Consider the following 15,423-nt stretch of genomic DNA (forward strand, 5'->3'; position numbering starts at 1 on the left):
GTTTGGTTGAATTTCAACCTGCAATACCTGGCATCCTTGAACTCTTAATTTAACAGGAAATGGAATTTTGGCCAAAAGAAGTTCCTCAACTTCACTTGTCTCCATTAGATCAATATCTTCAATTTCTTCAGCGAAAGCTTCCTTCATCATTGAGAATTCAACTTGAAAGTCTCTGAAGAAATTCTTGCCATTTTCCTTTATGGCAATATCGAAGGACATTTCAGATACACTCAATGCTTCCACCTTTCCGTTTATCTCTACGTCTAGTGGCTGTATTTGCTGAAATTAAAAAATAAGAAAGTTTGTACTGTATGACATGAAATTATTATGTTGGAATTATTTAGAAATTCTTGTATCATGTTTACCATATTAACAGTATCTTTCAAACCTCTAATTGAATAAAAAATAATCTGGGACAAAATGTTTTATTTTTCCAAAGACGACTTTCACATTTACAAAAGTTATTCCTCTTTGCAGGGTTAATCTGGGGTCAACCTGCGCAATGCACTGTTTTCCCTCTATAACCTTACCAATTTTATTGGTACATATCTTAGACATAAAATATGTATGATTGAATATGTTCATAATGTTTTTCATGTAGATCCATACTCTGGGAACAAAGGTACAAATCAAAATTATTCGATAACATTTGAAAATTAAAAATATAAACAGGTATTTTTGATAAAGTTCGAAAATTTATTACAAATATTAAAAGTATCCCAAATGAAAAAGAAATCTAACAAAATACTTTCAAAATATCTTCAAAACACTACCAAATCATACTTTTATATTTTCTTAGTATGTTTTGAAAGTGTTGCATTTAACGAAACATCAATGCAAGACTTTACAGGATGGAGTGGCATGGTATTTTGTTAATGTTTCATTGCAATGTTGGTGTTTTATTAATGTTTCATTACACTCTGCAGAATGAAATTGCATTTTGAAAGTGTTTCATTATACTTGTCTGCATCAAATTAATATTTTGTTAGCATTTCATTTGATTAACAGACATGTTAAGGGTTGACTTATCTAAGAGCAGTAAAATCTTCCAAGAACAACTTATCTATTTATATCCTGTGTTACTAGTTTTGCGCCAATTTTCAAACCACCAGCACTAGGTCAGAGAGAAACATAGAGATTGATGAAGGGACATGTAAAGTGTAAGTATATATATTGATCCCTGATTGGAAAAAGCAAAATCAGGATGAATCTGGATATAACAGAGGTATTTATTTATTGCATGACATAAAGTTCTTTTAAACTGGACTACAGTTAAACCTTCAATCTGTGAATGTGGATGTGTATATGGCCTGTTTTTATTGGGTTTTTGTTCATTTTAAGATTGACCTTTAATCCATATACTACCCAGCTTAGATCAGTTTTAAGCACTGGGTTAAATGAATTATAATTATACTTGAAAATTCTGTGAAAATGTATGTGAATGGAGAAATGGTCAATGGATTGAGAATTATATCTCTTTTACCAAAGGATTTCACTGCAGAGAATGATTGCTATAAGAGAGTGATCATGAATCGAACTTGGTGTTTTTAAATGTTGGAATGGTGTGCTATTGTCTATTGAACAATAATGTCAAACCTGGAATTCAAAATACTGTGAAACAAGATGTTTATAATATGTTTCAATATGAGACTGTGTTTAGATGTTTTCAAAGACTTGCGAATTTGCTAATTATAATTTTAAAAATTCAAATTTAGTGGTTTATTGATGATTTGTTACGTATGCTTTGTTAGTATTTTGTTAGAGTGTTTTGTTAGCCTCATTTGCATGTGATTTTCTATACTAATGGAATACTATCAAAACACAGTGTTTTGTTAGTAGTTTGTTAGAGTGTTTCGTAAGTATTTTGTTAAAGCGTTTTGTTAGTAGTTTGTTAGAGTGTTTTCAAAGTAACTTGTTATAGTGTTTTGTTAGCTCATTTGCATGTGATTTGCTATACTATCAAAACACTTTCAAAACATATGTTTTGTAAGTAGTTTGTTATAGTATTTTGTTTCCCCCTTTTTTTCATTTGGGATTACAAAGGACAAAGTTATGGCGACAACAGGAAATAACTCTTAGGAATGTGAAATTCATCTATTGCAAGAGTTCAGTTAAAAGTTTTAATTTCTTGTATTTGGCCATCTGCATTCTATTCATTAGACAAGCTATATAGCAAGTTCACTCTTGCTATTATAGGTGTCTGGACACAAATTTGAAGTTATATTAATGCAACATGTTGATCTAATTTTTTTGCCTATAAAAATTATTCTTATTATTATTATGAATTAATCAACATTTTTGAGCCCTCTTAAAATTGATAGTAAAATTGAAATCAAGTTCTCGTTTTTGTCAATGATGCAGGATAACCTCCTCAGTCTTGAAATTTCGTTAAAATAAAAGTCTTAGCTTTTATATTTCATTACAACATTTCTCAATGTCATCAGTTATCTGCAACATTCACTAAAACATAAATCTTATTTCTTGTATATATTTTGTTTGACTTTTCCTAATGTAAGCAAAAAGAATTGATTTTTTTCTTGAGAAGTGTTGCATGTTACCCGTCATTAAAGAGTTGCCTTACCTCTATTGAAGTGTTGCGCGTTGAGTTTAAACTCTTGCGACCTTGCCACTCATTAAGCAGGCAGTGGGAAATCCTCAAAAATTCCCCAATTCTGCGTTCCTCCACAGCAATCTCCCGCCACAAGGTTACATCAATGGTTTCGCCGTCATCTTGAAGTGTGATGGTGCGGATGGTTGTATCATTACCATTTACTTTCACAGTTTTGGTGGCTTCATTCTAAATTTTGGACAAAAATATAAGTCAGATTAGTAATAAAAGAAATGGCTATGTACTAGTATTATTAAAACACAATGTTCTGGGTTCAATTACTGCATACTTAAAGAAAATTCCTCTTCTCAAAATTACATTTTGCGACTTGGTAATTTGATATATTTTGTTATTTCAGCAATAAACAAAACATGTTTTAGGAAACAAGTTATATTCAGATGCTTTTCATATTTTACCTTTGTCACTTGTCCTTTTACTGTTAATATGCTCCTGAGTGGCATTTCTTTTGCATCTACAACTTTCTTGTCTGGGGATGCGGGCAAGATTAGCTGTATTGCCGTTTGTGTAATTCCTTCCGGGATTTCCAATCTTGGCCTGCCCATTATGGAGGTCCTGTGAGACATGGCAATTTTATTATTCTTCACCACGAATTGACGAACATGAAGAGTCTTTCCTTCTACAATTTTGCAATGCTTCGTTCTGTCAATGAGTGTTGCAAGCATTGCTCCTGTTTCATCTGCGATACTAAAATTAAGAATTTCACCAGGTTGTCCATTCAAATCTGTAAAGCTGGCTGAATGCCCTACTTTAACAACTTGTACAGTAATGCTTGCTGAATATGGAGTGGGTTGGTTACAGGCTCCCCTCAGTTCAGAAAGAGATTTGTGCGCCATCCTACAATGAAATAATATCATATATGTCTGTTTAAATTTAAACATAAAACTTAACATATTTAAAATGTAAGTCCTGTATAATCCCTATTAACCGTCCCTGCCCCTACAAGTGCTCCCTAGTTTTTTTTTCAATTGTCAATTAAAGGGCACTCTGTACCGTAATTACAGTCATCTAGAATTGATTCAAAAGTTTGCCAAAATTTGAAAAGAATATTAATGAAAATGAAACTTGTCTGTTATCCAATTTCTTGGTGGAAAATGAATCCTTTAGCATTATATGGGTAGATTATCTCCACTTAAAGTAAAGAGTAAGACATTATTTTAGTGGTTCTTTGAATGAATTTTTTCCTTTCAAAAATTTTTTGAAGTTAAAATATGACAAATTTTATATAGAGAACACAAAATTACCACCCCCTTTTTGCAATTTTCTAAGCGTCAGGGGCAATTAAAAGGGATTATACAAAAGCAATTTTTCCAAATAAACAATTCAGTTCACCAAAGAATTCAGAAGATTTAAAGGGAAACTTTCTTTTAAAATATTATTCTCTTGCAAGACAGTTGGAACAGATAAATGTATGCTAATGTAATTGAGTGTGTTCGTTTGTTGGTGAGTGAGCTAGTGCTGTACAAAATAGGTTTTTTTGAAGGGGAGGGGTTGATTTGAACAGCCATTAAGTGGTGGAAATAAGTAAATTAAACTTGTATTATCTTTGTGCAGAAATTATACATCTTGAACTTCGAAGGGCAAATAAGCTACAACTGGTTTATGATCAGAATAATACGACTCTAGAGTTGCACATGAAATATCAGAATGAGACATTAAATTGGTATAAATATGATCCAAACAGGAATCATAATCTGTTGTCACTGATGTAACAATCTGTCGGATATTATGACTATCTACAAAGCGAGATACACTTGTCTGTGTAAAATAATCAACATTTGCATCTCCCATGATTACAAAAGGTTTACTTGCATCAAGTTTGTCAATCAAATGTTGGAGATAGTGACAAAGAAAGAGCTGGCTGGCTTTTTTAGGTGAGCAGTAAAAAAACACTATTTGCAAAGGCACATCCCTATGCATAACCCGACAGAGCACTGTTTCAATTTCCAAGATATAAAGTCTTTTAATATCTAACAAATTCATTTTGGAATAAACCACAATTCCTCTATATGACCTGCCAGATTTGTGTTGCTCATCATCGAACCTATGCACATTGTATCCGGGAACCATGTAAGTTTCCTTGTCATCAGATGGCATTAGTCTACTTTCCCCAACAGCAATAATGTCAGCTGATAGTAAATTTCTCTCTGACTTCATATCATTTATGTGCAAATGAAGTGATCTGCAATTGTGAAAAACTACCTTAAGATCATCTACGAGATCCTCCAACAATGGCACGCATGAATGAAGGGTTGACGTGGTTCGTAAACGATCCATTTCAAGAATTACATCTTTAGATACACAGACCTTCTTTTCATTTAGCTCCAAGATAAACAAATTTTCCAAAGTCCTCACACGACTGAGTCCAACATAATGCATATGTTCTTGTTTTCTCTTACCAAAATGAAGGACTGCTTCATTCATTGTTGAACCTTGGGATTTATGGATTGTTTTTGCACAAGCTAGTCGCAATGGGAACTGTCTTCGAATTACCTGAGATGCACGAAACTGATTCACTGTGAAGTTTCTTGTAATTTCTAAAATAGGAGTCCATGATTTGTTCATCTCTGGTACAAATAAGTGGGCATACTTTGAACGAGCATTTACACCAATGTTTTCATTCTCAAATGCAACCCAAATTATGCTGCAACGCTTTGAATTTTTTACACGAAAATCTAACCTCTTTACCACACATGTGGTTCCATTTGTAAGACCATCTTGGACATCTATGTTGATACAAATTTCTGCTGGTAAATCCTCAACAATATGTAAATATTTACACAAACCCATAGTCTTAGAGGGGTCATCTGAAACTTTTGACAAGACTTTTTGCTTTACATCTGCACTCACATCTCCAGCAACAGAATCTAAAGCAGGAATTACACATTTCTTGTGGTCTTCTGCATTAAGGTATGCATGCATATTGTGATTATCTACTTGTGCATTAATAGTATACAAATGGGGTACTGAAGAGCTAAAATCGGAAGCTACCACCCTCTGTTTTAACAGAGCAACATCAGACTTTGTTTGCAAACCTTCACGTAATCTGTTCAATAGTTCAGCAAAATCGCGATCATCTCGCTGTCTCATGATGTCCGTCAATTCATAAAATCTGAAATAGTCTTGCCATAAATTTACTGCCAAAGGACCATATCCCTCTTCTAAATTCTGAAATATCCAACTGTCAAACACTGGTTTTAACTGGAATAAGTCTCCAATTGCAATAATACTTACACCACCAAATGGCTGTTCAGTAGCAAATATTTCCTGAAGTCTAAGATTTATATAATTGAACATTTTCCTGCCAACCATAGATATTTCATCAATAAAAATAATTCGTAGACTGCGAAATTTAACTCTGAATGCATCCAATTGTTGTACATCTAGTGGTTTGTATTTTAAACACTGATTAGCAGGAATACAAAACAGTGAATGTATTGTTTGACCTCCTATGTTGTGGGCAGCTTTTCCAGTTGGAGCACATAAAAGTGTTTTGATTTCATCTGCATCTTCATTTATCTTTTTTCTGAAAAACCTTGACAAAGCTTGGTAAAGTGCAGTTGTAACAATACTTTTACCTACACCTGCACCTCCTGTAAGAAAGCAATACATTGGTCCATCGTTTACTTTCATTTTATGTAGTACATGATAGAAGAAAACCTTTTGCTTTTCATTAAGTTGCCTGAGTAAGCCCATATAATCACTATGACTGACAGTATCTACAGTGATGTCACATGAGCTTATTTGCTTTCTTGTTATCCCCAAGTCCAGACCTATGTCATATTGATGACCTGCATCTTTGGGATTAAAACAACCAAAAAAATGTTTTCTTCCTCTCGTTTTTCATGCAAGTCAATTTCTTCATTATGTTGCACTTCTGCAGCAACCACATGATCGTCTTCCATTCGATTATCAAAGTTTTTCTCTACGAAATCAGTGATACCATTGTCCACCTGATATTTCATCTTGTTAGCATCAACTATATTGATTTTGTTAGAATAATGTTCTTCAAATGTTCCATATCCTGCAAGCAAATCTGTAGCTTCATTTCTCCATGGCAAAAATAGCATAAGCTGTTCTCTAAAAAAATTGTCTGGATCTTGCTCTTTGTTGTACCTAATATACCGAATGATTTTTTGTGTCTTACGTTTTCTAAGAACTGTTCCATCATTCATGGGAAACTCTTCAATGTGCAACAAATTCATGAGATCATCAGAATCTGCTATTTCCACCAGATCCTCATCTTGTTCAGTTTGTTCATCTTCTGGTAATACATCACACTGCTTTTGCTTTTGTTCTTTATTTTTCTGTGAAATTACATCAAAATGTGATATAAAATCAGCTAAACAGTAATTTTTCAGTACATTTGGTCTCCTTTGATAACGCTTCAAGGCATTGTCAGACTGAATATCAGTTGAATTCTCTGGCATTTCAGCCAGGATATCAAGGGGTTTTAGAAGAAAAGTCCTGTGCTCAATGGGGGCAGTATTTATGAAGGCAAAACCCCTTGTACTGGCTCGCAAAGGTAACTGCAATATTAAATATGTAGCTTCTTGTGCAGATATTTCAACATGTGTTAGAAATTTATTTCCTATATGTCTAACTTGTTCCTTTAAACTCTTGTTTCCTTGCTGAGCCTCTCTGCAAGCTTCATGCATTAAATTTGACATTCCACGTTGAGATTTTGAAATGTACGAAACGATGTAGGCAGCACATGCATATGCATCAAGAATGTATTGAACATCAATGTTTGCTTGCCAACATTTCAACATCATTTCATTATATGAATTCACTCTGATTTCAGATAAATTTCTTTTCAAAAATATCTTTGGTGCTTTCAAATTTGACAGCAGAGCTATTATGTACAGTTCCTCAGACATTTCAAGATTTTTAAGGAAATCAACAAAAGCAATTTCAACTCCACTTTTCATTTCATTTAAGATAGAGGAAATTTTTTCAAAATCTTTTGAGATATTGGGATATTTCTCTTTTTCGATTTCGCTTAAAGGATTTAATACTTGTGTTTTTGACATAGGAGGTAAGGGAAAATTGAAACGACAAATATTTTTGCCCTTTTTCTTACAAGTTCGAGCATGTCTGTGTGTTTGATAATTTATCAGCTCTGGTATTTCATCATTTTTTTGGCATGTGGCATGAAGATCTACAAAACTTGCTATGTCATCATTGACAGATTTTCCGAAAACGGGTGCATTCTCAACCCAGACAAGCATATGAATGTGTGGGGATCCCCTTTGTTGGAATTCAACCCTATAAAAGTAATCAACAACCTTGCCTAAAGGATTTGCAGATGATTTCAAAACATCACTGATAAAAATTTGTACTCTGTGATTAAAATATCTAGTACAGGTCACAGGATCAGCCTGTATGAGTTCACACTTTTCTAACCATGTTAAACCATGAATTTCCTCATCAGTGTAATCAGTGTTTTTGACCAGTTTTCCTAAAGCTCTTAAAAGATCAATCCATCTACTTTCTGCAGCTGACAGGGAACAAAACCAAGTTGGTATCCCAAGCTGTCTTATCATTGCAAACAGATCTTTTTTAGCACTTTCCCAATATGCTGGTGATCCCCGTAATTTCCTAAGTACACGGTATCCTTCATTAAGTTTAACAATATTATCAAAAGATGTTGGATCAAGGACTTGGCTAACTGTCACCTTCTTCCCATCCATTTGACATTTTCTCATGGACAAACTCACTCTGTCTTGAATTTGCTTAATTTGCAATTTCTTCAGTTTAAAGAAAATATTTGGTATTGAGCATGCTACACGCCTATCAGCACTTCTCATTTCCCATTTACAAATAGTGCTTTAATATACTGGTGTTTCTCTTTCCTTATTTTCAGGGCGTTTTTGTCCACAGTATATTGTAGGGAAAGATAAATATTCAGCATTCTTATCTTGATATAAGCCAAGAGGTACTTGTCCCTCTCCAGGAGCAAATGCTATAGATTTGCATAGGGATCTAACATCAACAGGATGAAACAATGTATCTGTGCTTCCAGTCAACCTGTTTTCAAAAGCTGGATCCTCAGTCCAATCATCAGAATCATCATTATCTTTGGCAGAATTGTCAGAACTTATTGCAATGGATGAACTACATGCATTTTCAGTAACATTCATATTTTCGTTATTAAATCCAAGCCAATCATCCTGTTCAGATTCAATATTCCAGTTCTTATTGATTTTTATCCCTTCATTTTGAAATAGTATGCTATTCTTTAAGAGCCAATTCAATGCTTTCAAACATTTATTTGGTCTAACTGCCTTGTGTATTACACTGTGCTTAAAATCAAGCTTTCTTTTAAGTTTCACCTGAATTGTTTCTGAATCTGACAATGTTCTTGGCAGTGATGTAACAGTTGAATTAACATCTGAAGGCACATTAACCACATTTCCTCTCAAACTTTTCTGTCCACCTCTAGGTTTTTCAACTATTTGCATAAATGGTATTCTTGGACTAATAAGTCTCTCTTCTAGCTCACTTATATCTAATTCAGGAGGTTTTTTTGGAAAACTCATTCCATTGGCTACTGCACAAGCTGGAACTTTTCCTGCTTTCATGTTATTGAAACATGTTATACATACCCATTCTATATCAAGTACACTTTTCAACCCAAGTAAGCACCTTTGCACTAAGTTTGATTGAAGAGATTGATACAATTTTTCTGCCTTAACAACACTTTCTTTAAACCATGTCTGTGTGCAACAACTGCATATGTACCAAGGTCCCTCACAAGTTTTTCTTTGAAAACCTTGCAGTATTTTCAAATTCTGTGTTTCTTTTGCAGTATAGTTGTGTGATAAGAGAAAATCACTTTTCTTTTTGTAAGAACAATTATTGTCTAAAGGTGAACTCAATGAAGTAGAATTCATGTTGGTCTCATTATCTGCCAAATTATTTCTAAAAGTTCTATAACAAGTACTTTTAAATGTCCTAAATAAATCTTTTTCTGCATTTGGACCAAAAGAAAAACTTGAATCAATGTCTAAATCAAAAGTATTTCTCTTGCGTTTCTTGGTAATTCCTATTTGAAGTCCAAAGACTTCATACTGTACTTCATGTAAACCACTACTAGGACTTAATGATATGCACAAATTTCTAAGAAATGAACATAGACCTTGAAATGATGAAAAAACAGATAAAATAGCTTTCCCATCTGGATGACATAGACCATCTGAGCCTCTACTGTGAGAGTCAAAAACAAAGTATGTGTCCTTGTTATACTTAATTGCAACAGCAGATGAATGAAAAATCAATACAGCAATCTTTTTTTGTCTATGCTCTGCTGCAAAAATTGAATTCAAGCTAGTCGGACTTTGAATTTAAAAATAAAAACAGTTAAATACAAATATACAACGATAATAATGTTTATAAAAATATTGACATTTAAATCTTATTGTAAAAATCTGTTTCTTGCAGGTATTGTAAAATTGCCTGTGCAAAAACTATTGGTTTTTACACCATTAAAAAGTTTATATTCCCTAAAAGTATATGAAAAGGTAGAGCACACCTTTACTGTGAACCTATTGGACAAAAAATTGACACTTTCTATATTTGCCAAAGAGAATTTACATAAAGTTTCACTAAGTACTTAAGATCTGTGTAGGGAATTTTAAAAGGTACGATTTCATATTGAAGAGCAGATTTTGCAAGTCAGAAAAATTCAAAAGTCCATGTCCAGATTGTAATTTCCCACTGTCATATATTTTTTATATAAATGTACATTTTGAGGATGAAATACACAGCCATGGGCAGGATTGTCAGTATTCGCTTTTAACCAGAGGTTTGTTTAAGATAAAATTTAAATCATCCTTAACAATATTTTCAATATTTTTCACTGATGCATACATCAGAAAGGTGACACAATTTGTCATACATTGTCTTCCTCTTGAATGACTTGAGAAAACTTCATTTCCTTGACATAAATCTGCTTCAACTCAAAAAATATAGATACAGCATGTTCTTTTTTAATAAAAGCATCTCGAATATACGTTTTCCTACTAAGAGTATCCATTTCAAGAGCCATTTTTTCAGAATTATGTAACATTTGGCATGTTTAGGCAAATCAAAATATGTCACCCAATTCTTAAATAGTTCAATCTCGACTAAGTAAATTTAATCTTTTTTTTTTTTTAAAACATCTATGTCTTAACCTAACTTCTCTTCCAATACATGTAAACAAGTAAATATGTTATCTCTAAATTGCAGGTACTTTCAAGACAAAAAATAAGATGTACTGTTATTGTTGGATATCATTAAAGACCAATGAACAATTAACTGATGAATACTAACTATTAAAATGAATCTGTCAATTATATTTCATAAGTGTTGACATGGTCTACATCTTGTACACATAGAATGTAAGTATGATTAAAAAAACTTAATAGTTTCTCAAGTCTGCAAAGCAAATGATAATTGAGTTTTAGGATACTTTGATGACCATCTGTTCTATTACAAAGCAATGTATACGAGTTTAAAAGTGCTAATATATGCCCTACATCTAATGTAAAATAAATGAAAGTAAGTGAGACAACCCTACATGACTCTATATTATTATTAATGTCCCAAGTCTGCAGTGCAAATTCCTAAGTATTCAAAATACTTTGATCACCATCTGTTCTCTTACAATGTTAAATGGTGTTAATATATGCCCAAACATCTAATATACAATAAATGCAAGTAATTGAGAAAACCCTACATGACTCTATATTAATGTTGTCCCAGGTCTGTTGAGCAAATTACTAAGTATTCAGGATACTTTGATGACCATCTTGTTCTATTACAAAGCAAAGAGGTGTTAATCTATTCTAACATGTGACTGTTGCTGGTTTGGGGATAATATCCAATATCAAAGATTGCATTAATTATTATCAATTACCTAAACTCCAGGTTAATGGTATATCTATCTTATTGACTCTTTGTAGAAAATTTCATATACTCATGCTAATTACACTCTATCATTTATGACTATAAAAAGTGCTAAATACAGAATCTAATTACATTTCAACTTGGAAGACATCATGACTCATTAATGATTATCACAGAATTTGCCAGTTTTGTAACAGTAACAAATTTGAACTTAAAAATTTAAATTATATGACATTAAAAGGATATATATCTTGGGTAAAACAGGAAATCATAATTTGTCAAATTTTTCTATAGATGATACATTATTCTCAGATATTTTATGCAAAATTCTCAGTCATCCTGCAATTTTTATATTTTACACTTTTAAAACCTGTCAATATTTCACAAAAAGGACATTTCAATATGATCTATCATCATTTATGTGCCCTTGTATAGATATATTCTTAAATTTAAAAATTTACATATATGTCCACTCACCCAGGTGTAAGAAACTATATTAAACTGCATATAACTGAACAAATATCTGTGTCACTATAATAAATAATTTACTGACTTACTTAATTTACACACTGTAACACTAATTACAAGCAAGACATTGAATGCAATTAAATGCAACCAAGTAACAAAGGTAATTTTCAATGAATTAATGCATTTTCACTTAATAGAGCCCCACTCCATTTAAAAGTGTGTTTATTCTGTTGACGAGAATATTAATTAATTATCGACACATATAACACCTTGTTTTCAGAATATTGTCAATATCTGAGATGCAGTTTTATGCAAATATTCTCCTGTGTTATTTCAATCTTTCATATACTCCCACTAAAATGTATATCAACACTTCTTGTGAAAACAAAATTTCTTCATTCTTTATATTCAATGTTGATAAAATTGAAATTGAATACACATCTAACTGCAATAATTAATTTTTTTTTTTTTGCCAAAAGAATTACTAACTTATAAAATAATCTAACACATTATACGAGAATTAACAGTGTCAATATCTGAGATGTAAACATCAACTTCTCTCAACTTAACACATAACTTCTCTTACAAATGTCATGATATATATATGCTCATATAAAACTCACAATTTCAACATTTCTTTATATACTGATGGCACTACTATAATTGTGACTACAGAAACTTCTGTTTGTATTCAATATTGATCAAGAATGAAATTGAAAATTAATTATTCAATAATTCATATATATATATATATATATATATATATATATATATATATATATATATATATATATATATATATAAATATATAATATTGCATGAAATTCATGTGCATTATGATGATCTTGATTTATTCTCTATTTCAGTCACATATCTATGTATGAATAGCTCAATCTAATTTTTCTGCTCTCACAAAATTCTCAAAAAGCCACAATATATCCTTGATATTCTCAATATTTTCTCATATTTGTCAGGCTGCGATGTTACAACGTCAAGTTACACCACAGGCTAATCATCATAAATCACCTAATTTCGTTATTGTATTGTATGTTTACTGTGAATCAATAATTAAAAAAAATCGTTAAAAAAAAACAACAAATCTATAACTGCATGGATATCATATTCCTTGAAAGTAGTTTTTGCTAAGGAGAGTTAACCCGCCTTACGTTCCTTTTCATAGATAATAACTAAGAAGAAAATCTCAAGCAAACAAAATTAAATCTACCTTTCAGTTGAACTTTGTTGAATATCTCCGCCTTCTTGCACAGCTCAGAATACACTTTGTTTACACTTCGCTAATTCCGTCCGCCCAGTCTCTCATCTACGAATTGAAATGCTTCACCACGATGTAAACACATCCCTCTCTGATTATTTGAGATGAGATTCATCCGCCGGAAAATTCTTCATAAAAAAGTGGAAGGAAACTGTGCGTGTCATGGATATTTTACTCTTATTAAATTCGAACATCGATGTTATCATAAATTCAATACAGTTACCATAGATTATTTTAATTAAAATTAAGCGTATACGTTGGAACTATTTCTTCTCCGATTACCTTTGCTTAAAAACCCCGGATGAATATTATCGGTACTCCTCTGACTTTATCTGTGTTGAAATTATAACCATATTATGAGAACCAGTTTATATGTAAAATTAGAGAAGGGGAATTCCGTTGTATTTTTATAATCAAAAGAGTTGCGAGTTATGGAACTTGTTTAGTGGCGCTGGAACCGCGACGGAAGTGGATTTACGCTGCCAGAAAGCGCTTTGCGCTGCGCTTAGCGCTTAAAAATGAAGTTATTGTGAAGCCTAAAAAATTAGGGATATGTGTTAGAAAACATGAACACTGTAAAGCGCTAAAAATGTCAGAGGACGGATACAGCTCAACCATCTTTCAGGCGCCTGGATACATTAATTAGTAGCCATCTCAAGCGGCGATGTCATTGTTGTTGACAAAACTGACACGGGTCAGTTCACAGGAGTCGGCAGTTTTATCAATAAACTAAAAATAAAGTCAAAATCAGTAAAATCTTAGCCATGAGCTTCGCTCACTAACTTCGTGAGCGAAGCTCATGGCTAAGCTTTTACTGATTTTGACTTTATTTTTAGTTTATTGATAAAACTGCCGACTCCTGTGGTCAGTTATCCATCCACACAGTAGCTGTTAATTGGTCGTCTTATCATTTACTCATTAGTCACATATTTTACAATGGTTACGTTTAAAAAAAAAAAAAAAGGCAGTATTTATAAATCAGACCCGCAACTGCGTTTCAGTATAGTTTCAGATATATACCGTGTTACGTAATCTCCTTAGAATTTTTGCATCACTGATTCAGGTCGCCGGGGAATCCCTTTCTATTTCACAATCGTACCACAACAGATCTTTTTGGTGAGCAGACCTTTAACCAGTTCGACTGAAGTAAAGAAGCTGTCGAAGAAAACGTGATGGTTTTTGCCCTGTAGTTCCTCTGTAAGTTTAAAGACTAGTCTGGCCAACAGGAACACCCTTGTATTGGTCCCTTCCGAGATACAGGTCAAGCTGATGGCAAAATCCAGACAAACTGTCACACCGGAGCCAGACTTTTAACCCCCATTTAGTAGGTTTGGAGGGTATACACTGTTCGGCCTATAAATGAAAATAGCAATTAAAAAGTTTTGAGAAGATTGCATTTTGCTATTGAAAAACTGTTTTCCTTTAATTTATTCTGATCTGAGGTAAGCTCGTAATTACGATATTTGTTGACTTAAAAACATTCGATAAGTCTTTATAAGTTTATTTATCGATTGTTTTGACAATTAAAGTTGAACTCAATCGAAATTCATCTCTATTAAATTCCTTTGCGGTATAAAGTATTAAGAACTAGTGCTAATTGTAACGGGGACCGTTACAGATGTTCCCCAAACGCTCCCCAACTCCCTTTTGGTGCCATATTCCCTGTAAGCTTCATTAAATAAGACAAACTCTATGCATCTGAGATTTTAACAACATTTACAAAGAAGTGTACAAAAATCATTTAAACTTTAGCATTTCACGCGTGCACATGTGAATGCATTTGCGTCATGACCTTATCATCTTGTCTGCACAATCTATATTTTAATACACTGAGTATTAAAGTATTTAATCCAAAATTATTAATAAAATACGCTCATTCAAGTGTATGTTTGATTTTACTCATTTCACGTGAACGCACGTGCATACATGAGCATGGTGACCATACCTTCTTGTAGAAGTCCATTACATCTATCTATGTTCTAAATTCCACCCCGTTTGGGTGAAAACTAAGAGATTTAAAGCTGTTTAAAGTTTCAGCCAATCAGATTGCAGCACTTGTACACACACGTGTATGTATGTGCATGGTGAGCATACCAACTTGTAGAAGTCCATTATATCTATCTATGTTCCAAATCCCATTCTGTTTGGTTGAAAAGCAAGGGAG

General features: G+C 32.8%; 1 protein-coding gene across 1 annotated transcript; it reads right to left on the reverse strand.

The window, feature by feature from the left end:
• Positions 1–27: 27 nt before the first annotated feature.
• LOC134262282 (uncharacterized) lies at positions 28–13,526 on the reverse strand (the record flags this gene model as incomplete). The annotated part of the gene is made up of 4 exons (XM_062744659.1): positions 13,212–13,526; positions 3,025–3,463; positions 2,582–2,797; positions 28–279 (listed from the first exon to the last, which is right to left on the reverse strand). Coding segments are annotated over exons 2-4 (906 nt in total), but the record flags the coding sequence as incomplete, so codon positions are not given.
• Between the last annotated feature and the right edge of the window lie 1,897 nt (positions 13,527–15,423).

This window comes from Saccostrea cucullata, unplaced genomic scaffold (assembly GCF_032062105.1).
Source record: "Saccostrea cucullata isolate Sc308-1 unplaced genomic scaffold, CSIRO_AGI_Scuc_v1 ctg12509, whole genome shotgun sequence".
Classification (NCBI taxonomy): Eukaryota; Metazoa; Mollusca; class Bivalvia; order Ostreida; family Ostreidae; genus Saccostrea; species Saccostrea cuccullata.